The sequence below is a fragment of the Pecten maximus genome, chromosome 7 (assembly GCF_902652985.1).
Source record: "Pecten maximus chromosome 7, xPecMax1.1, whole genome shotgun sequence".
NCBI classification, from domain to species: Eukaryota; Metazoa; Mollusca; class Bivalvia; order Pectinida; family Pectinidae; genus Pecten; species Pecten maximus.
Window position 1 is genome coordinate 3,604,825 of NC_047021.1, and position 27,512 is coordinate 3,632,336.

The following is a 27,512-nucleotide window of genomic DNA, read 5'->3' on the forward strand; positions in this document are numbered from 1 at the left end:
ATGTGGAACACAGAACACCTTTGATGTCTTACCTTATATAGAACACAGAACACGTCTGATGTCTAACCTTATGTTGAACACAGAACATGTCTGATGTCTTACCTTATGTAGAACACAGAACACGTTTGATGTCTTACCTTATGTGGAACACAGAACATGTCTGATGTCTTACCTTATGTGGAACACGGAACACGTTTGATGTCTTACCTTATGTGGAACACAGAACACGTCTGATGTCTTACCTTATGTGGAACACAGAACACGCTTGATGTCTTACCTTGTATAAAACACAGAACACGTCTGATGTCTTACCTTATGTAGAACACAGAACACGTTTGATGTCTTACCTTGTATAGAACACAAAACACGTATAATGTCTTACCTTTTATAGAACACAGAACACGTATGATGTTCTACCTTATGTGGAACACAGAACACGTCTGATGTCCTACCTTATGTAGAACACAGAACACGTTTGATGTCTTACCTTACGTGGAACACAGAACACGTCTGATGTCTCACCTTATGTAGAACACAGAACACGTCTGATGTCTTACCTTATGTTGATCACAGAACACGTCTGATGTCTAACCTTATGTTGAACACAGAACACGTCTGATGTCATACCTTATGTAGAACACAGAACACGTCTGATGTCTTACCTTATGTGGAACACAGAACAAGTCTGATGTCATACCTTATATAGAACACAGAACACGTCTGATGTCTTACCTTATGTGGAACACAGATCACGTCTGGTGTCTTACCTTATGTAGAACACAGAACACGTCTGATGTCTTACGTTATGTTGAACACAGAACACGTCTGGTGCCCTACCTGATGTAGAACACAGATCACGTCTGATGTCTTACCTTATGTAGAACACAGAACACGTCTGATGTCTTACGTTATGTTGAACACAGAACACGCTTGATGTCTTACCTTGTATAAAACACAGAAAACGTCTGATGTCTTACCTTATGTAGAACACAGATCACGTCTGATGTCTTACCTTATGTAGAACACATAATAATATGATGTCTTTCCTTGTAAAGAACACAGATCACGTCTGATGTATTACCTTATATAGAACACAGAACACGTCTGATGTCTTACCTTATGTGGAACACAGATCACGTCTGATGTATTACCGTATGTGGAAATATATTAAGTCACAATGCGTTTACAGTATAATAATGTAATTATATGAAATAATATCACCATTAAGCTGTCTTTTGATTTGTTGTTCCTTAATGGTTATATCACTCCTGAATTTCCACACGTTTTAATGAGTCCATATTGTATTTTGAACTCTTACCAATGTAAAGACTCCAACAAGGGGTTCAGATAGCTCTGTAATCAAAGCAAAGAATATTTTCCTGACTTTTAAACTTTAAAACATTCGTAACGTACTATGAAGATTAGCTGTTTGCTAACTCCTTCAGAAAAAACTTTAAGATAAACAGAGAATTACCCGAACCAATATTAAAAGCACGTATAGTCCAGAACCCGATGGGATGATGAATCTCCCATGTCCGTAGTTATGGGTACAGTAGGTATATAAAGACAGACAAAGTAAGAGTGTAGCGTGTCATACCTCAAACGTCCCTCTAACCACCAACCCAAAACGACTAGCAAGTCATGGCTGAGCAGGAGGTCGACCTCATCCAAAGGGATCCAAATGCATTAAATGAGCACACACAGGTGAGATTGATTATGATTAGTTATATTGTTGATGTCATTTCCTTCTAATAAATTAACTTAGATGCATGTTTTAAAAGTAGATAAGATGATCAACGTTACCTAGTGCTGCCGAATACAATAGCAAATGTATATTGTATGCCAAAAAGGTAGCAGACATATCACGCTTACCTTTCCGAGACTTATAATCCCATTATTCGTTGAGTTAGAATGGCAGTTCTGTGTATATGTCTTTACTCGCCACAATGTCTGTTTTACTTAACGGATACAAACTTTAACTCAGTCAACATTTTAAAGAGTATGAAAGAAAAGGAAATTAATGTATCTATTACTTGGTTCTGGACTAATATTAGTATTTTTTATTGATGTCTCTCTATCTTACTGGTAAAATAATTTGATATGACACTCAGCAAAACGTTAGTGACTAAATTCTATATGACTTTATATATTAAAAACACATGCTGTATGTATTACATCATGTATTGTACATATTACAACAAATTGTTTAAGTCATTGAAAGTATAATAAACTAACCTAAATTAATTACATTTTACAAATTTCAGATAGCGTTCGAGGATGTCCTTGGTGAGCCGGACGGTACACATAGCATCGACTGTGTCTGGACAAACAGTCACAAATGCTTCACCTGTGGGAAGAACTGTTGTTACAAGTTCCTGACCACATTGTGTGGCATCTGTATCGGCCTGTACTGGGGATGTGAGTTCGCCATGATCACTTTCAATGCTGTCTGGTGTTGCACACCGGGTCTCAAGGCATATACCATTTCCTGTGGAATAGTTCAGAAGTTCTTTGGCACCTGTGTCGCCTGCTGTTTAGCTCCTCTCTGCGAAACATTTGGATTAATGTTCAGCAAGATTCAAGTGACAAAGTCGTAACAAGAACACTAGTCGTTAATGTTGTTGTGTTGGTTTACACAGCAAAGCACATCTCCGGTTAATCTGATGGAATCCTTAAACATCTGAACTTTAAACCCCATATATGAAGTTCGAATGAAGAATAACAAAAGAGATGATGTTTTAAGTGTGATATGTAACCAAGTTTCATTAAAGCTGTTTAATGGAATACTACAGAAAACGCTTCACGTCCAAGTTATTTCTCTGAGACTGTGATAAGATAACTCAATACTCGTTATGGAAAGAATACCTTTACCTTAGTGCCCTATTTAATGAAGTATTTCATTGTAAATACTAGGATGAAAGTACTTCCTGTATTATACAATCGATCTTATTGATTTAATAAAGACTTATTTATTGTATTGCCTGTTTGAAGTTATTATTTGGGAGTGAGACTGACTATACTTTACTTGACAGTACTTTTACTTTTACTTATGTACTCGCTGACAGGTATATTTTGCGAAAATTATTGCGGTCGGATGATTAAAGAAACCCCAAAAATACCCAGGAAATGTCCACTGTTTCACTTGAAATAACCTACGTTCATCAATCTCCATTTGATTACTGACTCAATAGTACACAATGCGATTAACATACATTGAAGACTATTTTTTTCATTGTATTTTTACGACGTTATAAGCACATATGTGTTAATTATACAAGAGCGTATTTCGTTAAACATACAACTAGGTAATGATATAATAAGAATGATTAATATATTGTTGAGTTTTGTTAACAGATATTCCAACAGATTTTTTGCATACCAATGCGAGTAAGCTGTGGTCCTCTGTTGACCGACTTTTTTCTTTTTTTTTTAAAGATGCGGATTATATTGGAGGGCTTATTAGAACGTATAATAGAGACCTTTCAAAACCCTCCAATTTCACATAGGTATCTAGACGTCGTTTTATCTTATAATACAATGAATCAAAGACCTTTATTGAATATGTCAATCGGATATACCATGTATAATTTAAAATCAAGGACGCTACATCAATAGCAGCCTACTTCGATCCTTATTCACAACATAACCGATACATATATGTATATATATATATATATAACTTACAATTAAACTGTATGATCAGCGTGATGACTTTATTCGCAATTGTAATTTTCCATTTCCAGACAGTAACATCCCAGCTTCCCCTACCTACGGTGTATATATGTCCTTGTTGATTCGATATTCAAAGATTTTTTTTATCATACTTACTACTATGGGATTATTAAGAAATAAAGGTTTCGAGAAATGCAGTTTGGTGAAGATCATGTAAAAGCTATTTGGTCTACATCGTGATCTTATTTCGGAATACTATATTACCTTCTGCAATATGAAGTCAGACGTGGACGTGTTCGATACATGTTGATATGCCTAGTGGTTCTGTAGTCATTGCCCTAGTTCTCATTTGAGATATCGTGATTTGAATAGTGAAGACGTTTACTCTTCCGGACACCTTATTCTCCTTGTACTTTTTTCAAGGATGTCCATATAAATCTATATTTTTGTAAAGATTGTGCTGTAATTTTATTAACTTTGAATTCGTTTTATGACTTGGGTATTATGTATTTTTTCTGCAATCATTACAATATACACTTAATTACAACGAAAAAAAAAAGAATTTAGCATACAAACATATACTGTAAATCACTTATATTTCGCGTGGGATTTATTTTCGCGTTAATTCGCGAGGAGAGTCAAATGCGAATTAAAATCCCTCGCGAATATTTGTATAAGAATGACAAGAATACTAAGTGGCGTCCATTTTGAATCTACTGTAATCTTTAGTTGGTAAGCAAACATCGCCGTTGAAATAATGAGAGAATGATAGATAATATACTTATATCAGAGTGTGTTTTTATATTACAAAACACCAAAATTTCACACACAAAAAAAACCACTGAACACCGATAATGTGGTTGAACTCGGACTTAATTAACTTCTAGACTACGTTTTACATGTAGTTAATTTAAGTTTAATAGGTACGGTCCCGAGGACCCCGAATGGTCACCCGAAATACGTCTTACTTTATTACCCACGCTGTTGCAAGTTATGTAAGGTTACATGTATACATAGCACTTCACATCGCTTGATTCTCGAAAAGATATTTACCATAACAAAGTTGAAATCAAACAAATTACTTATTTAATTCAAACATTCCAAGCAAATAATCGCCTGGAGTATAAATCATTGCAATAGACTGTCCTGAGAACTGTTCATCGGTATCACTGTATACACACGTACGTTAATTACAATGTACTTTAACTCACAACCTATTGTAGTCCCGTCATCATCCAGGCATTTGTACTGAGCCGTGGGTTTTGTTCAATGTCTGACACCACCTTTGTAAGCCATTTAGCATGTATACAGGTACGGTAAATACAATTCAGTATGGCCAGACACCGAAATCACATGATTGAATCACATGACTTTTCTTGTACTGTCACATGACTCTCATCAACAAAATGGCTACCAACATGGGAAAATCGCCGATGTGTTAGACAATCTAACGTCATTCGCGAATTTAAAGTCATTATGAGATCGGAATTCGCGAAATTATGTATTCGCGAATAAGTCAAATTAGACGAGTTCGCGAAATTAAGTACTCGCGAAATATAAGTGATTTACAGTACTCTTATAATAGATTGATACAAATCGTGGCATTGTATTTCATATGCAAATCAAATAAAATGATATGTGTTATTATGGAACATAAAATACAGGTATGCGAATCAGCACAATCACAGTGGCTATCTTGCATAAATAAATAGTTTCTTTTAAAATACAAGTGTGCTCGAGCTTCCAGAAATACGAGGGAAAAGTTGTATTCATACAGCAATCGACCCCTTGTGGTAAGCTGCTGTTCGCTGTTTCTGAAGACACCGAGGGGAACTATTTCTTATATGGCCACATTGGAATCATATAAAGAATAATAGAGGTGTACGGCTCTATATAGTCAGAGAGTAGTAGAGTCTTAAAAAGAATATCATTGAGTACCTCCTTCAATACGAGGCTCACAACATATCAATCATCCCTCGTAACTACCATATACAGAAAAAATAATTGGTCGCATGGTAAAATTGGAGTCGTAGCGTGGCTGATATTTGTACAATGTAGTTATATACTCGAAGAATGGCTATCTGAAATTATAAACACGAGCCTTGTTAACAGTTGTCGCTATGGCCTGACTTTCTACTTAGAAATTGCACGATTTTGTTTTCATGTCAGTCGTTACTAGGATCAGTTCATGTCGTAGCTACTTAACGAATTGTCGCGCCTCAATGACCATATTTCTGATTAAGATATTTCTGTGCTTGCATGACCTGATTACCAACTGGACCTTTTCTATCTCCAAATGCTATTACCCACTATATAAACCGTATTATACGTTAATGTGGTAAATGCAATCAGTGAATCTGAGCAGTGAATCCCACCAATTTGTTATCATTGCTACCACGATTCTTAAGAATTAGACTTATAATATTCAAAGCTAAAATGTAAACGCATTCGATAACTCATCTTTGGGCCCCGCAAATAGCCCCGCTAATAGCCCGCAAATAGTCCTACAAATAGCCCCGCTAATAGCCCCACAAATAGCCCCGCTAATAGCCCCATAATAGCCCAACAAAAAAACCCACAAATAACCCTGCAAATAGCCCCGCTAATAGCCCGCAAATAGCCCCGTAAATAGCCCCACAAATAGCCCCGCAAATAGCCCCATAATAGCCCAACAAAAAACCCCACAAATAGCCCCGCAAATAGCCCCACAAATAGCTCCACAAATAGCCTCACAAATAGCCCCGCAAATAGCCCCACAAGTAGCCCCGCTAATAGCCCGTAAATAGCCCCGTAAATAGCCCCGCAAATAGCCCCGCAAATAGCCCCGCAAATAGCCCAACAAAAAACCCTTTTCTATCTCCAAATGCTATTACCCACTATATAAACCGTATTATACGTTAATGTGGTAAATGCAATCAGTGAATCTGAGCAGTGAATCCCACCAATTTGTTATCATTGCTACCACGATTCTTAAGAATTAGACTTATAATATTCAAAGCTAAAATGTAAACGCATTCGGTAACTCATCTTTGGGCCCCGCAAATAGCCCCGCTAATAGCCCGCAAATAGTCCTACAAATAGCCCCGCTAATAGCCCCACAAATAGCCCCGCAAATAGCCCCATAATAGCCCAACAAAAAACCCCACAAATAACCCTGCAAATAGCCCCGCTAATAGCCCGCAAATAGCCCCGTAAATAGCCCCACAAATAACCCCACAAATAGCCCCGCAAATAGCCCCACAAATAGCTCCACAAATAGCCTCACAAATAGCCCCGCAAATAGCCCCACAAATAGCCCCACAAGTAGCCCCGCTAATAGCCCGTAAATAGCCCCGCAAATAGCCCCGCAAATAGCCCCGCAAATAGCCCCATAATAGCCCAACAAAAAACCCCACAAATAGCCCCGCAAATAGCCCCGCAGGGCTCTGAAAGGTCAGTAACTTGCCAAATAAAGATTTTGATTCCAATACAGGACATGATTGTTGTTGAAACATTACTACTTGGAGGTTTATTGAAGTTTCTTGGTCTTTTTTTCTGGGGTACTTTACTCCATTGTTGAATTTTTATCAGCTCATACATTGACATCTGGATTTCCTATAAGCCCAGAAAAGATATGATGTTGTAATAGCATGCCAGATGCAGTTGACTTTAAAGTACCTCCACAAAAACATATTATGCTTACCTCTGAGGGACAGACAGAATGACCCAAATAGATACGCCTCTTTTATAGCTGCCAATCAAGTCTATGCATTTTGTACAATTTTTGGAGATTGTGAGATTGGTGATGACTGACACGATAACCCGTCACTTATTCCATTGTTACGTATACATATTGACAATGCCCTATTTAACTCGCAGAATCAGGGGTAGATACCAGAACAGGAGGTAAAACATTCGCCGACAGAGTAAGACAATCAATAAAAGATGTATCCAATGCTTCCTGCGCTGTAGAGAATGCCGTCGCCACTGTACCAACATCTTGTTAATTATTAAACGTGTTGACAATAACTGTTTTAGCTTAACTTGACAACGATCTACAGGCTTCCATGCCTGTCCAATGATATATCAAAATACTCTTTACCATACTTTTTTCTTCTTCTAAATACTGGTTAAAGGCAAAGTAAAACAAAACAGTCATGTTTTAATAATCAACATTTCGTTACATAAGAAATAATGGCTTGACAAGGATGACAATGTGACAAAGATAAATAGGAGACATAGATCAATAAACCTAGATACGGTATCTAAGGCCTTATGCCAAACATGGTCGTCATGGCAGTCAACATCCCACCATTAATATAAAACGGAACGTATGATGTTTTAACAATCAGTTCATGAAATTCAGTTGATGAAAGTATCAAGGGAGATAGCATTACCGAGTAAGGAACGACATATATACGGCTAAAATGGATATCGATATGCATAACAGAGACCCGAATGACGTCAACTCCAATGTCAGGGTATGCTTATCTTTTTATTTTATTGTGTTGTGAACACACAACATTGCAATTTCTATTTAAGTACATTGCTTGAAATTAAAAAAAAGGATGAAAATTGTTTTAAATCTATCGTGTTTTGAACATGTAACATTGCAAATACTATTCATACATAATCATTTGATGAATGATAAATATAATAGGTCATAGAATGTCAAAATAATACGTATTCTAATTTTACTGCCTGATTTAATTACAGTACTGAAAGCAATCCTAAAAACAATCAATTTCTAGCTTAGCATTTAAAGGAAATACACAAATATGAAATATGAATATATTGCTTAGTATTAAAACAATGTATTGTGTTTACAGGTTTCTTTTGATGATGTGTTGGCCGAACCGGAGGGTGCCCACAGCATTGACTGTGTATGGAAGTTGAGTTACTGCTGTTTCAACTGTGGTAAAAACTGCGCCTACCGATGTATGACATTCTTTTTTGGGATATGCATCGCATTTTATTGGGGCTGTGAATTCGCTGCCATAGCATTTGAACAGATCTGGATCGTGACCCCGATGTTGAGAGTCTTTGCCATCTACTGTGGAAGTTGTCAAAAGTTCTTCAGCATCATTATAAATTGCTGTATGGCTCCCGTTTGCCAGACCTGTGGTTTATTCTTCAGTCAAATAACAGTGAATCACGGTGAGGGAGGAGGACAGAGGTCTTTTTAGTGGTCATGATGTGGAGTACTGTTCAAAAATGTGACTTTCCTCACATAGCAGAACAAAACAATAGATGTCAATGGTACCGTTTCAAGCCAATTCTGCCGTTAAGTACTACTAATACCAACTTATAGTAAAAACAGTGAAATCTTTTGAATATTCAGTTTCGAACAATACCATACGTTTTTTGCTTCGTGACAGAATGTCAGCATTCTAAAGACTAAATACCTTTATGGAATGATGGGAAGAATGATAAGCATTACTAAATGCTGAAATTATCTAAAGTAACAGCGGCAGTTGATACTGGCAACTATCTCACTTTCGATATATATATATCAAAGATGAATGATTTTGTCAAATTCACTCTACTTAAAAAAGAACAAATAAAGAAAATGAAAAACGGCCAAGAAGATGAGTATCTTAACCAACGTGTATAAGTAACCCATGTTTATCTGTGATATTAATCAAAATAAATGTTTGTATGAGAACTCTTTATTTAACATTTTATTTGTAATATGTTCGTTTTGTTGATATCATAAAAGCGTCGACTGTATCGTAATGCTATATACCTGGTATTTATGAGTGTTGTTTTTCGTTATAAGGAGATGTTACGAACGATGATTGATATATTGTCAGCCTAGTATTGAAAGAGGTACTCAATGATCTTCTTCCACTTTCTCTGACTATATAGGGCGGTGGACCCAAGGACTGGTCTCATTTGGTTTATTTTATAGCGACGAGGTAGCACTCTAAAGTAAAGACAAGTGGCTTTTGCAAAATGGACAAAATCGATGAAAGAGCAGTGATCAATCCATAATGATATGGTAGCAACACTAGGGAAGATGCCCCTTCATATGCTAGGCAAATCACAAGAGATATATAGTCTGTAGAGTTGGCATTTCACAGGACGGAGTACATTCAATTCTGACCAAGAATTTTGCAATGAGAAAGCTTCCGGCCCGATTGGTACCAAGACTTCTGACGGTTGATCAAAAGCACACCATGCGCACATCATCGTATGCTAATCTTAACCGTTTGGAGGAAGATCCTGTCAATTTTTTCAGAGATTTGGCACTATGGATGAAACATGGGTCCATCATTGAACCCCAGAGGCCAAACAACTATCGAAACAATGGAATCATCCTGGCTATCACCAAGCCAATGAAGACAAAGACTGTTCCATCAGCAGGGAGGTTTATGGCATCGGCTTTCTGGGATGCAGGTGGTATTTTGTTGATAGATTATCTCCAAAAGGGACAAACAATTAATGGCACATACTATGCTTCACTTCTAAGGAAATTACGGGAAAGTATTGAACTTAAGCGCCATGGAAAGCTCACCAAAGGACAGTATCGTGCTCCTCGTTGTGGGGATAATTCTAATGTTACTAGTATTTATTCTACTTGTTTTACTTTTGTTGGTGACTGCTGTTCTTTGACCTCTGTCCCAATAGCAAATAACAACGTTTAGCTTTTTCTCATATACAGAAGGATGTTACATGAGTGGTTATGTCACATGGAATTTAATAAACAAGTTTATCAATTCTAAATGCCACGATCTATTAGGCAAAATTGCATATCAAATGATTGATATCAATAAATTCCTATAACAACCATTAATGTAAGATTTCGTTTTTCACCTAACTCATATTCATGGAAATATTAGTGAATACATGCAAATTAATCTTTATGACTCGGGTGATATATTTTCTCTAATGCGCGACGTCATATATTAATTGTGACATCAAACAAATCTGTGACATCACAATGGTGTTATTGCAGAAATGTCGTTATTTTTTAAATGTTGAAATAGACGAAGCAATATGACATTCCTTATACATCTGTCGACATATATGTGTCCATGGTGTAAAGCAATCGCATTCAGGATATGAAGGATACTTTTATGTTGATTTTATTTACTTGAATAATACAGGACATGATGTATAAGCGATTTGTATAGCCGATTATTGACCTTCCAACGCCTTATAATGATTGTTCAATTAACTGCAAATAAAAAAACCAGTTCAATGGCATAAAAGCCTCGTGGCATCAATCGATATTGTATATGATGATTGTGTTTCAGTGCAAATGTGTTATGATTATTCATGCGAGTCGACCCTAAAACAATTGATCAGGAGATCACGCCTAACACAGTCTACACTGAAAAAGCCAATATGAAATATTTACAGCTAAACCAAACCGGGTTATAACTAATACAATACATCAATAAGGACACAATGCCCTAGGTGTCACAGTCCATTGAATTAGTCAATCCATTAACGAGGCGAATATAATTACTTACAGTGTAGTGACTTTCACTCAATGTTATACCACATACAATACAATGATAAGGAAACAATTCACCGAATGTCACGCTCTATTTAAGTTTTGTAATTAATCTGTTTATCTTTAACAAAGCTTATCGTCACTTACAATGAAGAGACTTTCACAGAAATAACACAATGTTCATATTTAAGGAAAATTTCGAAAAACAATCATCTGCAACCGCAGGTTGATAACTTTAGCATTTGTACTAGAGTTAAATTGCTTAATAGGTTTTATATAGCTGAATAATATCTAGATTAGAATTACAGGAATGGACGATTTAATATCGAGATAGTGAAAACACAGAGGGATTTCTTAATTTGATATGGGGTTTTTTTCTGGTAAAAACAAATGAATAGTATTTTGTCTTTTGGGTAAATAATAATTGAAAATTTTGATTTTAAGATGGCAACTATCATAACCTTTTCCTGAAAAAAAAATGTTAGGGACTACAGCAATATTTCTAGTTAAATGTAAATTAACAGAATTAGAAACTGTATTATAGGCATATTGTGTGATATACTCCGGACCGGACTCAATATGTTTGTGGCAATCAATAAGAAGCCATCAGGTATAGCTTCGCTTGACAAAGTTTCTAAAACACCGAGATGCAAATTTCAATCATGGGATTCTATAAAGTGGGGTAGCGAATGAGCGATAGGCTGACTTACCCACACAGATACCTTTGTGACCTTTGTGAGATGTGGTAAGGGTTGATTGCTCCCTCAAAGAACTGGGATCTATCAATTTGCTTTATTTCTAAGACCAAGTCAATTCATGGTAAATGGAAGGAATCCTACGATTATCTATTATTGGACATATACGTCGCTATAAACAAATCAACAATAAAAGGTCACCATGATAGAAACTACAAATATGTGAAAACATGTATATGGTAGATCACTCCGGGCCCGCCTGCTAGAAGCATCACATAACTACCATCATGGAACTCGATATGGAATGTAGAGATCCCAATGCCCTGAACAGTAATGTTCAGGTATGTATACTGTTCGATCAAATGCCAAGCCTTCTTAAAACAGATTCAATTCATGCAATTATATTATAAATTTTCAAAACAAACAAAACAAACAAACAAAAAGGCAAAACAAAAATGATCGTCTATATTTATTCAAATAATCTAAGGTGAAACAAATATTATGGATAACATGATTTGTAATTTGTGTTTATAATCATTCAGACTGATTTGAATGCAACTAATTACCATTTCTTTCACGAAAATTCTTCAATGTTTTGAAGGTTGCCTTTGATGATGTTATCGCAGAACCAGAAGGTGCCCATAGCATTGACTGCGTGTGGAAGAATAGTTATTGGTGCTTCAACTGTGGTAAGAACTGCTGCTACAAGTTTATGACCTTCCTTTGCGGAATTTGCATCGCTCTTTACTGGGGCTGCGAATTCGCCATGATCGCCTTTGATATGATTTGGTGTGTGACACCAATGATGAGGGTGCATGCTATTTACTGCGGATGTGCCCAGAAGTTCTTCGGAGCCTGTGTTAACTGTTTCCTGACCCCAATTTGTGAGACAACTGGTCTGATGTTCAGTAAGATAACAGTCAAAAACACATAGTGGACTTATCACATGTTTCCTGGTGGCAGTATGTAGAACAATCTATTATATTGTTGGAAGTGATTTCAAGCATAAGGTAGTTATTAACTGTTTTCTGACGTAAGTTTGTGAACTGGTCTTATATTAAGTAAACTTATGTTTTCCTTATGTGTACGTCAACAGCTGAGAGGAGCCAACAAGGATTCTGTCTGGATAGAAGAAATAATAAAAAAAAAAACACGAACATATTAACTCCAGGATACACACATTGTGATATTAGATTATTTATTTGTACACTTATACCTTCTACAGCCAAACTTTGTTTCTAATAAATCCTTTTGTTTATTATTTGTTTTGTAGCGTAATTATATTATATAAAACAACTTATATTATGGAAGATGTGAAAGGCCCTCGTGTAGGATATGCTCAGTCGCATACCTTCAAACAATGGTTTGAGGTATTACTTTTCTCAAAGTGGTTGGATAATATACATATAACGTTAATGTAGTCAGCTGTTGTTCGTTGTTCGTTGTTCGTTGTTCGTTAATTCAATAAACATTGCTTCATAGGATGGTACATACAGAAGGTACGAGATCGTAAAGACTGGAATTAGTTTTACGCTAATTCATTGGCGGATTTTATGGAGAGTACATGGCCTTATTGATATAGGAATTGTGGAATACTTCCACTAAAAATGATTACCAACTCCCTGAACTATCATTACGTATAATGCTGTGACTCCTTCCTCGTGACACTTGATTACATTGTCAATCTTATCATAAAATTAGTTTCGTATTCAGATTGAACCTTCATCATTATAATATAATGCGATTACTATAGGTAAAAACCTCTCCAAAGTTAAATTAATTTATGTAGATAGCTATTTTTTCGATAAAATAAGTTCTTCATTTATGCTCTGTGTGATTTAAGCTGATATACATTGTTCAGCGTGGTGCGCTAAATTTTTGGTATCCTTTTGAGTAGATTTATATTGAAGTCATGCTAGTAAGGGTGTCCAGCAGGTAACATTGAGAAGCTATGCTATCAATAAGTTTATTGTTAACGCTATCAAGAAAAGAATTTTTAATAGATGCAACCTGTTTCGATAACTAAACATTCTTAAATTGGAATAAGGATACAACGAAAAATTAAGGGAAGTATTAAGCAAATGGAATAATCATTAACCTCAATTAAAAATAATCGAGGAGGCAACAAGGTACCCGAATGCATATTTCGTGTACCATATCACCAGTAAATCAAGCATGGTCAGTCATCTGATAAAATGTCTCCTTTCGTCTATGAACAGCCTTCATATATTATGGTGAGCTTGAAACACGCAGGAGCCTGTTTAACCCAGAACGTTAAAAAGAAATCAGTATTACAGATCGAGTTTTTTAGCCAGACACCCGATCGGCGAAAGTTTACATGTGTTTCCTTGTTGCCATGGTCGCGCATGAATCACACGTCGATAACCTCTTTCATTAACAACAGTTAGGAATTGATTTCGTGTAGAACAAATCTTTTGTTAACAACTGAAGGAACACTCATGCTTTTATGCTTATAGAAATGTTTTTTAATGTACGTGTGAATGTACAAGTACTCTGAAAAAAACCAGTCCATGTTCTCGTGAGAAGCTTCAATGAATGTTAAAAACGGCCAGTTTTCATATAAATACTATTCTGTATGCGCTTACTGTTCCAAAATGAAGACACCCGACGATGAATATATGATAACCTTCAGTGGTGTATAAGGTTGACGAAATTATTTTTAATCATTTATTATATATAAGTCGTTACAACTGTCATGTAACGTAACATGAAAGATTTATAATTACCACAGCATTTGTATTATTCATCAAAGAATATGTAATGAATAGCTCTTATGGTTACTGAATAATCTAAATGTTTAGTTTAAAAGAATTTAAAGCGAAAACAACGATCAGCATTTATATTTGACCTGCGAATTTGTGTTCGTCAAATAAAAAGCCCTATATATTTCAACGCGACACTGGTGAGTTGTCTGTGATACTTGTATGTAATTCGTGCATTTGTGTAAATAGCTTCATAATACCTTTTGTTTCATTGACAGTATGTCACATTTACTAGAATGTGTATCATATTCTTTGCTGTAATTCAGACTACGTAGGATCTTAAATCCCCATTGGTATACTGTATACCCATCATCAGTGATTAAAATACACGATGGCATGGTAGCGAGCGAGCGGTGGGACCTATATTATTTACCTAATTTGCGTCCCTAGCAACCCTGTCCTAGTGGGCGTGAACTACCGGTAGACCAATGACATATTCCCTGTGTAGGTAACACCTGCATGGTCATGTCCTAGCCTGCTCTGTCACAGATCACATACCCCGGTATGAATGGGGAAACCCATAGGTTGAGGTGGCACATTATTTCAGTGCCAATAAGTTAACCACATCTTTGCAATATGACGGCTGAATATCAATCAAAAGCTATTGATACCTTTTTTGTCAACTGAACTCGAGTTTATAAGCATCTGAGTTCAAATGGTAATGACATTAATATGAATTCTATGCTTTGTAGTTTTTATTGTAATATCATATTATTCAATGACAGCAGAAAACAAAACTGCTTTGACCAGGGTAAGGTTAAAACACATATCTTTACCTATAGGACTCCTCGTAATGTTGATGAGATTTTGATTTTTTTACGGATTATTCTATCAACCTAGTTTTCCTAACGACATGGGAAGAAACTTGTCACTTTCACCATAGTACAACGTTAATAATCAAATCCTAACCATTACGAATACATCTGACGGATAAAATTGTATAATTTAGATAAAAAAAAATATATATTCGAAATGTATATTAACTGCGCCGATATCATCAACATTCATACGTATTCTGCAATACACAGCTGAAATATATGCTGACCGGCCAATCCATTAGTCGATCACAAATCACTACACATAGATAAAACTAATAATACAGCGGCCAATACACGCTCTGTCGACCTGGGTAGTTATGAGGCCACAACACCGTTTATGTATAATCATAATTATGTCTCCGTAGGAATAGTGTCAATAAAGGTAGACACTCCTTGGTAAAAACCCAATCAGCTATTACGGGAATTACACGTACTTTATATTTGGTAATATTTGCGAGGGATTAAATTTCCCCCATATTCGTGGTCAGTAAATATAGCGCGAAAATGAACACCCAGAGAATATTTATCAATATACAAACAGAGAAGTGTTTACTGCTAAATGTTCACAATATGTGTACGCGACCTAGGTCCGACCCTGACATCCGCGACGTACTAGACCCGTGAAATTCAACTATACCGTACATTATCAATATAAGGATAGAATCTGAAATCGGTTTAAAACTTCATTTAAGTGAATCAAAAGACAAATATGGCAATCTAATTTCATCCACATAAACACTACTGTCAAGTCGGTATCTAAATTCAGACTTCTAACTATTGGCCACGCTTTCAAAACATAATAGCATTTTAGTAATGACCTGACGTTATAATGGTTAGTATCACTCCGAGTTATTAATTAGGTAATTAATGTAATTGATTCGAAAATCAATACAGATATCCACCATTTTACATACCATGATTCCTAACATCCATGTAACCTATGTATATTTATATTCAAAGATGAATCATATGTACAAATGCATCTATTTTCTTAAGAACATAGACAATGTATGATTTAAAACTATTCACATAGAATAGAATTTGTAGGCAGACAGTTGTTATTTACATGTATTCTCGGTACGTTTAAATACGATGGTCGTACCCCGTCGCACAGTTAGCATACACGTAGAGCCATTGCCGATGCTTTACAACATAATGTCATAGGAATAAGGTGACAGTGCTGAAAGAATCGGCACAATTTCACAATAAAGTATCACATTGATATTAAGCTATGTAACTCTTTACTGATGAGACCCTTTATACTATTATTGATTTTGGAATATGATAGTTAGGCTGCAACTAATGCCTTACCCCATTGTTTTTGTTTAATCGGGGATAAACATTATAGTATAATACTGGTAGTATATTTTAAGCATTATACAGACCCTAACATCAGTGTGTCATGGTTGGTACTATAACCGGATTCAGGTGATACGCTGTAGTTCCGGAATTATATAGAAGTAGAAGTGATGGATACACCGGAAGTTAGCATCATCAACAGAGATCCAAATAATATCAACGAATTCCTCTTGGTAAGAATGTGTTCAGACTCACCAAATAGACCAACACTCAATAAGGACGCGTGTAATTAATTCTAAATCAATAACAATTTAATGATGTAGATAGCAAGCGTGTCACTATGAACATATAACAAAAGGATTTAATAAATAGATAAATATCGACGAGGCCCAGTTTCGATAGTCTCAGATAATTAATATAACCATTTTGCATTCAAAATATAAATGTCATATTTCGTTTTCATCATCCCCTCTTTTCTCCTATTTCTTCTGCTTTTACTATTTTTGTCAGTGCAAATTAAACAACTCAAGAGTTCATCTAGGTGTGCCATCCTTGCTATGTCTTTGATGGAGATAAGTAGAGCCTACCTGTGTCATTAAACTTCAAACGAGTACCTGATGGATTACCCTTTTCATACCTTTTGGAATTATAGATTCTGAAAATATGTTTGCTGTCATCACAAAATGAGAATAGGATCTTTGTTTGACAGGTAAATTTTGAGGACGTCTTTGCAGAGCCTGAAGATACCCATAGTCCTGGCTGTGTATGGCGGAACGGCTTCAGCTGTTATAGAGGAGGAAAAAACTGCTGTTACAAAATGCTCACGTCATTTTGTGGTCTGTGTATCTCCCTGGCATGGGGCTGCGAATTTGCGTTAATGTCCTTCTCCATGGTTTGGTGTTTTGTTCCGAGTTTGAGAATCTATGGTATCTGTTGTAGTTGTTTGCAAAAGGCATTTGGTACCGCCATGACTTGCCTACTTGCTCCAATCTGCGAAAATTGTGGACTTTTTTTCAGCAGCATGCACTTGCGAAAACATGGAAATGTAAAAGGTATGATGTTTTAACATATTTTAAAAGACAAAAAATTTATCCCTAATTTTTACTTAAATACTGAGGTATATTTGCCTGCCCTATGAGATGAATATGACGAACTATAAGTATACAATACGTAAAATTATTTAACGTAAAGTTGTTTATTTTTAACATTATTAGCCGCGAGTAAGACAAAATGATTCAATTCGAACGTAATCATGTATAAGCAGCAGATGTGACACTGTAAGTATATATGGTAGAAGACAATACTGTCTCTTTCTCTTGTTGACAAGGCATTCTTTCTCGTTCATTTCGGCTTATTGTCATGCAGATACAGGTTGTCAGTTACAGTTCATTGATATAGAGGTGTAGGCTGCCTGTTAATGCCCATTGACATGTGAGTGCAAGGTACATGTACATATTCATTGACATATAGGTACAGGGTACCTGTTTATGCTCATTGATATGAGGATGCGGGGTACCTGTTAATGCTCATTGGCATGAGAGTACATGGATCGAGTCTGCTTATGCCTATTGACATGCAGGTAAAGGGTGCCTGTTATGTTCATTGGCACATAGGTACAGGGGGCCTGTAAATGTTATTTATTCAGATATGGGTACATGGTGCATGTAAATGCTCATTGACATATAGGTACATGGTGTCTGTAAATATTCTCTGATATATGGGTACAGGGTGCCTGTATATGTTCATTTATAGGTAAATGGTGCATGTTCTTGCCTCATTGACATGCAAGTGCAGGGTTGCTTTGAATGTTCATTGGTGTGAAGGTTAAGGGTGCCGGTTAATGTTCATTGATATGCAAAGTACATAGTGACTGTAAATATGCTCATTGATACGAAGTGCAGGATACCTAAAAATGTTTATTGCCATGTTAGAGCATTGTGCCTGTTAATGCTCATTGATATAAAGAAGCAGAGTGCCTGCTTATGTGCATTGACATGAAGGTGTATGGTTCCTAATTTCCGCAGTGTCATGCAGGTGCAGGCAGTCTAATTTCTGAGACTGTGATATTACTCCTGGTTTTTCGCTGAATCACATGACGGGTGTCATTAATTAGATGGATTTTGACCTACGCTTTTGTCCTCTTCAAATCTGAATTCTATTTATTGTTTTGTATAATTGTTAGTGTAATTAATCTGATTTCAACCTATGGCTAATTTTACACATTTATTTCATCGAAATTTAAAAAGTGTTTCACTGTAATAATATGGTGATTAATGTCTGATATTGCGTTTTTTTAATTCAACCTGTCTGTTTGGGTTAATTTAAAAAACAACAAAAAGCCAAGTACCTCCCAACCGTTACAGCTTTTCCTTCAGTGTACTTTGGTATAATTACAGAGAAAAGCTACGACGTGACTGTTCATGTGAATATGCTAAATAGATACATATCACGGTTTTATTAAAAACTACCTTTAGGTTTCTGGAAACCTAATCCGACATTACACGTAATTCACTTCAACGACCATAGAATATCTGAAGGTTAATTATCCCGAAAATAGAACAAACCTGTTTGTTTAACAACGAACAAAGAACTAGAAACACTTTTAAAATCTACGTCACCTGGTTAGAATATCGTGACAGCCACGGGTACCTGATTTAAATACAAGCAAAAAGGTTTAAAAGTTATTTCGTATTATACATGCTTGGGACGGGTCGAATTTGCAATATTTGACAAAATGGCGGTTGACTTACAGAACAGAGACCCCTGCGCGATAAATTCTCACCTACAGGTAACGTTACTTTTATCTTGTCGGTATCTTATAGTTTGTCTTTATTGTTTAATTAAGTTATATATAGTGTCGGAACACTTTGATTTTGTTCTACACGCATTGTTGTGAAAAAAGGTTACAATGTTAGATGAAAATATTAATGCCTATATCAACATGATATTGTGACGTCATGATAAGATGGCCTATGGAATATTTGCTGAATTCATCGCTCATAGATATGATAGTGATCTATTCGTGTACGTATTTTATTGTCGTATCCATGTATTTCAATGCATCAACAACACTTTAAGCTTCAATGATGAAATAACTTAAGATGACACAATCTTCATTTGACTATGTAATATCTATGTCTATGTACTTACACTTTATATAGATAAAAATAAAATAAACCTCGAGATGTGTGGTTCATTTACAAGATATCTGAAGCCAACTATATTTTGAATATATTTTGGACAGGTGAATTTTGAAGATGTATTGGCTGAACCGGATGGAACCAGGAGTTGTGACTGCGTTTGGGAAACCAGCTTCTGGTGTTTCACAAACGGCAAAAACTGTTGCTACATGTTCATGACCGGAATCTGCGGTATCTGCATCGCGCTATTTTGGGGATGTGAGTTCGCCTTTATCACATTTGAACAGGTGTGGTGCGCGACTCCTTGTCTTCGAATATTCTCCATCTACATGGCATGCTGTCAAAAGTTCTTCGGTACCGCTGTCCAATGTATCTTGGCTCCCGTTTGTGAAACATGCGGATTATGTTTCAGTAGAATTATAATAGACCATCAGAACAAGCGATAATCCTCACCACACCACAATCAACAGTTATATAATAATGTTGGACTTCCAAGCAATGCGGTGATTTAAATGACACTGAATATATTCTGGATATTGCTTTATGATTAGTTTTGCTTCTCTTAATCACAGTCTTCCAGCTGAATGACATGACATCATTTGATTTAAATGCACGTTGATATAGAGTCTGGTTTATAGTAACATAAACACTTGTTGTTACGTACACTATATGTGGTGTTGTATATAGTAATATAAATAAACAGTTAATGTTGCGTATCTGTGATGTTAATTACAGTAATATAAATACAACAGTGTTTATGGTTACGTTTCTATGATGTTGTTTATAAAAAAAACGTGAAAGTGTTTTTATGTTTCAATAAACTTAGTGTATATAAGTGTCTTTCCAATAGTTTATACATGATGGTTTGTCAAATAATGCACTACTAAAGTGAAATGACGCTGAATGATAAAAAAAGAAATAACGATTGGAGATTGTAGAACTACAGAATATTATTACATGCAATTTTGTTCATTATTTTGTATCATTGAATTTTACATTTGTTACATTAAACATCAATAACTAATATTGTGTTTTTTTATTTACTCTGTATAAGATAGAAAGGTATACCCGTTATTATATATCCACTGTATCAATACGTCTTTAAAGATAAACTATAACATATATTTACTTTCTATCGATTTATTAATTATTTAAAAGTACTTGTTCTTTGGATTTCCTTAACGTTTGGATTTCCTTAACGTTTGTAGGCTCGTAAAATCCTCCTCCTCCTCCTCCTCCTCCTCCTCCTCAAATAAGACACACGATTATATTACAAAGTAATCGATCATCTCGTGTTGATATCGAACAATGAATTGATTTACATTTGCAGATATATTGTCGGAGTTGTCAATAAAATGTTTTAGGGTTATCAACACACACAAAATGGGACAGGAAATGGCAATCTAGATAATGTTAATCAATCAATTACACTTCACATTATTGACGATCATAACAAGTATATAAACAATCGCTCTCCGATAAGTTTATTCCTCCACTGTAAATCAATTGATTAATTTGATATCTACATGTATATCTGCTTGGTGTCTACTAGGAGAATAAAGTAGTTGTAAAACATAATTTCTGTAATAACAAATAGTAGTACCTTACCTATTTAGACTCAAGACACTATGGAAACATTTCTGTTTCTAGATGGTACAAATCTCCTATTAGGCTAAATGTCAAGTTGGTGCTACCGTTGTGTAACTATCTATTTGTAAACACAGTACTACCATAGTATTTCAGTGGACATCCTTTCTCGTTGATTGAACACAAAAATATTCCATCACAAAGTGAGTGGTTATTGGTATGAAAATTAGTTAAATCAAACATTACATAAAGATGTACAACTTGATAATGTTAATGCCTGTCTTATGTTGTTGATAAATTAGAATTATCCGATATTTTATTTGCAGTTATTGGTTTCTCAGGTCTAGCTAGATATCGAAAGGTGAAAATGTTTATCTGTATGCGAATAAATACGGACAACCAAGCCAAGACTTTTAAAATAAAATCAAAAATTAAAAACATATATGTCTGTTTTAAAACGACATTGGAATTACATGTGATGTTGTTTTTTTTGGTATGTTATATAAATATAGACTAACTTGGATCACTGATCGTGTCTAGTGTTATACTGAATCAGTATGGAAAAACCAAACTGTTCCGACTGATATTGAATCAGTACGATCTCAATACATCAATATTCATTAAAAAGTAATGTAAGCCATCGAGGGTGACCTTGTTTACGAAATGTTTGGAAGTTGTCAGTACCAACCATAAAAAACAAGTGCTATAGATAGTCTTAAGACGACCGCAAGTCAAACAACTTGGAGACGAGCAAACAAACTTTAATTAGTACTTTCGAATTGTGCACAAGTTATTTTCCTATAATATTCTATAACTATCATACAGACAAGTATCATTATAAATGTTTAATTCACTCATAAGGCATATTTCTCTTAACATGGGACATATGTTCGAAAACAAGAAAGTACTTACTATTTCGATAGTTTTATCAAATGTGTCGGCGTGTAGTTGTATTTAGAAAAGATAAAATGTTTTTATTTAACTCTAACTGCATCCCTTATGCCTGGTATTAAATTATACAAAAATCATATCCAAATGTATGGGGTGTTTTTGTCTCGAGCGACGACAATTATGTATTCCTATTAAACCTTTTCGCTTGAACATGGGATCAATGTCCTCTGTTTCAGGTCAAATCGATGTGTAAAGTCAATATGTAAATGACCGAGCTCTACATCAAACAGACTAAGGTGACCTGAGGTCTTCCTGGTGAAACACTATAAGTATGGTTGACCATGAAAGTCAATATTAGAAATGTGGATACCTGTAGAAGTTGTAAGGTTAATTAGATCGGTAATATTTTTAGATTAATTGTATTACTATACATAGTTGTCAGAACAAATAGTTAGATGTGAATATGAGGCAGTTACTAAGGGAATCACATTGACGACCCATATCTCTTTCGTTGAATCAATGGCAACTTTTTGGTGCGCTATTTTCAACCGACCTTTAGGAAAGACTGTTATTCATAAGTACTGCGATAACAACATTTGCCGTATTTCGTGTTGCCTTATTTCAGAAAGAAATAAAAACAATGAATTAGATACAACCCTATTAGAACAACTATGTTAGCATAGATGTGATTCTCACTAAACGTATATATCATTAACAAGCAATTAGTACTACGGTATTACCCACAAAACTGTTCTTACTTATTTCCACCTAATTTCAACCATTCTAAAATACCTGTAATTTTACCCACTCATGCTTTGGATAGGCTTTCTATTCAAACATTGTACATAAAAACATATTATTGAACAAACGAATCCTTGTGGTGTCCCGGGTCGTCATGGCAAACCAAAACAAACCATCAAAACATACACTTACTGACAAGGCCTATTCATTTTTCGGTCGACTATCAATAACGGATGTTATTAACTAAGCTATTTAGGTACACACAGCTGAAAAAAGAAGTCAGCCGTGATGTGCTGAGGTAGCCAGATATCCAACAGCAACCTGTAAATATTTACCTAGGTAAATTTCACCTGGCCGACAGGTATTCCTTAAACTCGCTCGACTGACACGCCTTCTGTCCATTGGAACGCAGAGAATTCACAGCGATTTCTTTACATTTTAGAAAAACTGGGTTATTCATAAAGGTTGATTTGAGTAGTCAATTTAGTTGACTATATCGAAGTTTGTGTGTATGTTTAGTCGTACACATGTAGGAAACATGCATTTTATACATACAATATATGTATATCTCGTTTAAGGTATTAAACGGTGCACGATACACAATTACATTAGTACACTACAATTACAGTAATTAAGGAGACAATGACGCTCGCTTTCTACACATTTATCATTGTCGTACCGATGATAATTATTGACCGATTTTCAACATACAAAAATCGCTTATCTCGCTTAATATTCAAAGGGATAGAAAGTTCCATACATGTTTTTTATTATACATTAAATCGTTACATAAAACATATGATGTTCTTGTAAGTAACTATCATACATCCTAATACTTGTTACATATCAAACCTTATAAGACTATTGTAAATTTATTTATTTTACAACAATTACGAAACAAGTTATATAAACTTATATTAATCACGCTTATTGGCCCGGATTGGAGTGGGCGAGGTGTCGTACGATGTCTAACTGTGTTATACTATTAACTGTACATCGTAAACTTTGTACATTTGTAAACATAGTAAACTCATGTTTTAAAGGTAGCATATCCACTGAATACAATAATAATAAACATAATAATAAATGAATGAAAACGTCAGATAAATAGTGAAGTTCCAAATTGCCTTATAGTGTTAATCAGTGATCATAGACAGTAAACATTACAACAGGTCATTATACACGAGTAGCAATAACAATAATCAGCTAGCGTAGTAAACTTCTGTAATGTGCCATTGTAATCAGCTAGCGTAGTAAACTTCTGTAATTTACCATTGCAGTTTGCACGGCCAGGGCCAAACGATGTAACCGTTTAATTACGACGAGAAAATATCAATTTTGCTGATATTTCGCACTCGTTTTATCCATTTGGGATTACAATTACGATTTCTTTTGTATGAACACAAGAGAGATTCCAAAAGCATGATTGACATTTATCTTCGAAGATGCGGTGACTGAGTAGTTAAAGGTCTCCCGACGCTTTATCACTAGCCCTAAACCTCTGGGTCGTGAGTTCTTTGGGGTAGTAACTTGGTACTGACAGTATGCCGGTGGTTTTTCTCCGGGTATTCGGGCCTTCCTCCACACCTAAACCTGTCACGTCCTTAAATTACCCTGGCTGTTATTTGAACGTCAAACAAAATAAAACAAGTGTAGTATAACGGCATATTGTAACTTAGATTTTCATGTGAAAATGTCATCATTTTTTTTGTTTTTAAGAATGCCGTTTTTCACTGGGTGTATGATGTTTAAAGTTTGTCCTGGCTAATGGAATCCAGTTAATGAAAATATTTTGAAATTCATTTCGTTCTCGGTTGACCTGAAATCGAACGTTTTAGACATTACACATGTAACTTGTTACATGATGTATCTTCCTTTTTATTTAGTTATGGAATATGCTTAAACATAATTTCAAAGACATGAAATATTTCTGAAATATCTTATATTCTCCCAGACTATAAAAATATTTGAACTTATGAATTGTAACTTTAGGATTTTACACTCCATTTAGTTAAATGATGCAAGTTTTACACTGCTGATGGTTTCGGAAGAATAATTTTGGCTTTTTATATTGGGTATAGCAATACAGAAAAGGTAGGAGTTCATCAAGCATGTTCCCGTCGCGTGACAGAAGGGAAATAACTCTTTCTATCACTAACATTACTATTATTTATTGGGTTTCGCGACCAACAGGACACTTTAAATGACTGAATATTCCACTAGATGTTAATATTTTTTGAAAATATATTGTCAGTTTTATATACAACTTTCACTTACAGATTAAACTTGCCAATATGTCTCACTAATACGAGCATCCGTCTTCGTGTTGTATATATGCTGGTTTGTTTGTTTGTTTGTTTAGGTTTTACGGCCCATCGACAGCCATGGTCAATTAGGGCCAAACAAAATACTATTAATTGATTTTATTTGAGTTTAAAAACAGATAAAAAAATAAGACATTTAAAAAAAAATTCGCATTGTGTATTTAGACCACTATGATCATAAAAGGGGTTTAAGATAATAAAAGATATAAAATGAATAGATTATATGCTAGCGTACAAACATAGTTCATCTCTGTAATGATTCGGTCTCGCTATTTTACACATTCATAGGGAGATGAACTCGAGAAGTTGCGAGTATTTTTAATCCAGTCATCATATTTTCTATATCATCTAAATAACCGCAAGTATAAGTGATTTTCTCAGACCTTGATTTCTTTCTATGGTTAAATTCCTTTAGTACATATCCACATATATAACTTTTAGACTGATTTAAATAATGAATTATCGTATAGTGAGTCCCCCATTAGTTTAAAAGAAAAAAAGAGAAATTTTTTTTTCGTGTATGGAAACTATGACAGCGTAGTCAATATCTCAATATTTCTGTAATAATTTGATTTATGCATGTCAACGCCATTAAAAGGATACATCCAAAGACTTCTGAATATTTAGGATGTCGTTTATACTTACACGGCCTTGTACGCTATGGTAACGCCACGTGACTAAAATGCTTTAGTAATTTTACTATACGTAAATTTGATGGTATAAATTATTACCAAGATTATTTAAGGCCAGAGTAATATTGACACAATATATCTATATTGTTCTTTCGAATGCAATGGCGGTTCTGTTTTATAAACAAACACGAAGCCCTAGGGTCTTAACAGTAATCTGACTGTGAAGACATACTCAATAGCGAGAATAGTGGAAATATTGGTCGTGGCGGCCATCTTGGATTTCGGGCCGCCCCGAAAAATAACAACACTTGGGCAGGACTATCTCAGTATCATTCAAGGTAAGTGAAAGCCCAATTTCACTGGTGAAATTTGAGAAGAAGTTTAATATAAGTGTTTTTCAGTAAAACAATGCGTAATCATGTTACAAAAAGACCACCATGGCTGCCATATCAAAGCTTTTTCGAGGCCTAAAAATAACAACACTTTGATGGCTACCCTTCCTTAATATACCTATCAATTTCCAGTTCTAAAGTACCACTGGAACTTGAGAAGAAGTTTAAAATGTGTTCTTTAAGATGGCGGTCATCTTTGATTTTAGTCAGACCTGAATAATAACAACACTTGGTCAGGACTATCTCAGGATCATTTCAGATAAGTTAGAATATAATGTACGTATAACGTAGGTGTTGTTCAGGAGAACCATGATTGCGTAATCATGATACATTTTTTCGGCGTCTTAAAACTTTGACATGGCAGTCACGGTGACTATTTTGTAACATAATTGCGCAATTATGGTTTTCCTACGGGTTCTTTCGGTGACCAAAAAAGTCATTATGATTACCAAATCAATTAAACAATTACAAAACAACATTTATATTTACAATTTCACACAACTGTGACATAAAAACAGCCTTTATTAACTTGCATTAATGGAGTTTACAACACTAAGAAAAGATATCTGGTTATACAATGAATGTCAAGTTCTGGGTACTGTTATGTTATAATTATCTGACGTCACTTTGTGTGCCTCTCGCTGTGTAAGATCTGTATCTCGGTGATGGTATTGACACTAACAAAACATACACTTTTCTTTAAGTTTCACTCTGTCTGAAGAGACCATTCGCGCAGTGAACGTTGTGTGTTATAGGGGAAAACACAACAAATAAAGAGCTTGTCCATTTTACCATATAGTATGATTTCCACAGAGTTAGTCAACAATGAAAAAATGCAGCGTGTCGCTTTTTGATTAGAGCTTTTGGGTTTCACGGCGAGACCCATATGTCTTCTGATTCCATCGTAAAAGCCTGCTGACGATTCTCCCCATTGCCTCTATGTCTGGGTATCCGAATTGTGCCTCTTCGTCCACTACACTTGGGTCTAATCTGAAGTAAGCCCTCACTCTCTTCTACAAAATACAATATACAGATGTGAAATATGGGGGGAAACAATACATACACCATATAATATCATTGTTAAAATACCGTACTTA

General features: G+C 35.3%; 4 protein-coding genes across 4 annotated transcripts in view; 3 read left to right on the forward strand and 1 right to left on the reverse strand.

Moving 5' to 3' along the window:
- Positions 1-1,641: 1,641 nt before the first annotated feature.
- LOC117331493 (caveolin-3-like) lies at positions 1,642-2,977 on the forward strand. The gene is made up of 2 exons (XM_033890228.1): positions 1,642-1,704; positions 2,265-2,977. The coding sequence occupies exons 1-2, from the start codon at positions 1,642-1,644 to the stop codon at positions 2,595-2,597; spliced, it is 396 nt and encodes a 131-aa protein (XP_033746119.1). The 3' UTR covers positions 2,598-2,977.
- Positions 2,978-7,970: 4,993 nt separating this feature from the next.
- Positions 7,971-9,316, forward strand: LOC117331802 (caveolin-1-like). Its single transcript, XM_033890698.1, has 2 exons — positions 7,971-8,132; positions 8,481-9,316. Exons 1-2 carry the CDS (start codon positions 8,079-8,081, stop codon positions 8,835-8,837), a joined length of 411 nt encoding a protein of 136 aa, XP_033746589.1. The 5' UTR covers positions 7,971-8,078; the 3' UTR covers positions 8,838-9,316.
- A 2,779-nt stretch (positions 9,317-12,095) lies between these two features.
- LOC117331010 (caveolin-1-like) lies at positions 12,096-12,742 on the forward strand. The gene is made up of 2 exons (XM_033889603.1): positions 12,096-12,149; positions 12,410-12,742. Exons 1-2 carry the CDS (start codon positions 12,096-12,098, stop codon positions 12,740-12,742), a joined length of 387 nt encoding a protein of 128 aa, XP_033745494.1.
- A 14,175-nt stretch (positions 12,743-26,917) lies between these two features.
- Positions 26,918-27,512, reverse strand: part of LOC117331366 — a 56,572-nt gene continuing 55,977 nt past the window's right edge. Inside the window, exon 32 of the mRNA XM_033890054.1 lies at positions 26,918-27,428. The gene's annotated coding sequence lies outside the window, so the exon portion shown is untranslated. The remainder of the gene's footprint in view (positions 27,429-27,512) is intronic.

What these genes read in the sequence shown, in the direction of transcription:
- LOC117331493 (XM_033890228.1), top strand. Translation starts at nt 1,642, where the DNA reads ATGGCTGAGCAGGAGGTCGACCTCATCCAAAGGGATCCAAATGCATTA. An exon ending in CATTAAATGAGCACACACAG is followed by an intron (nt 1,705 to 2,264) that starts GTGAGATTGATT and finishes TACAAATTTCAG; the next exon opens with ATAGCGTTCGAGGATGTCCT.
- LOC117331802 (XM_033890698.1), top strand. Translation starts at nt 8,079, where the DNA reads ATGGATATCGATATGCATAACAGAGACCCGAATGACGTCAACTCCAAT. An exon ending in ACGTCAACTCCAATGTCAGG is followed by an intron (nt 8,133 to 8,480) that starts GTATGCTTATCT and finishes TTGTGTTTACAG; the next exon opens with GTTTCTTTTGATGATGTGTT.
- LOC117331010 (XM_033889603.1), top strand. Translation starts at nt 12,096, where the DNA reads ATGGAACTCGATATGGAATGTAGAGATCCCAATGCCCTGAACAGTAAT. An exon ending in CCCTGAACAGTAATGTTCAG is followed by an intron (nt 12,150 to 12,409) that starts GTATGTATACTG and finishes AATGTTTTGAAG; the next exon opens with GTTGCCTTTGATGATGTTAT.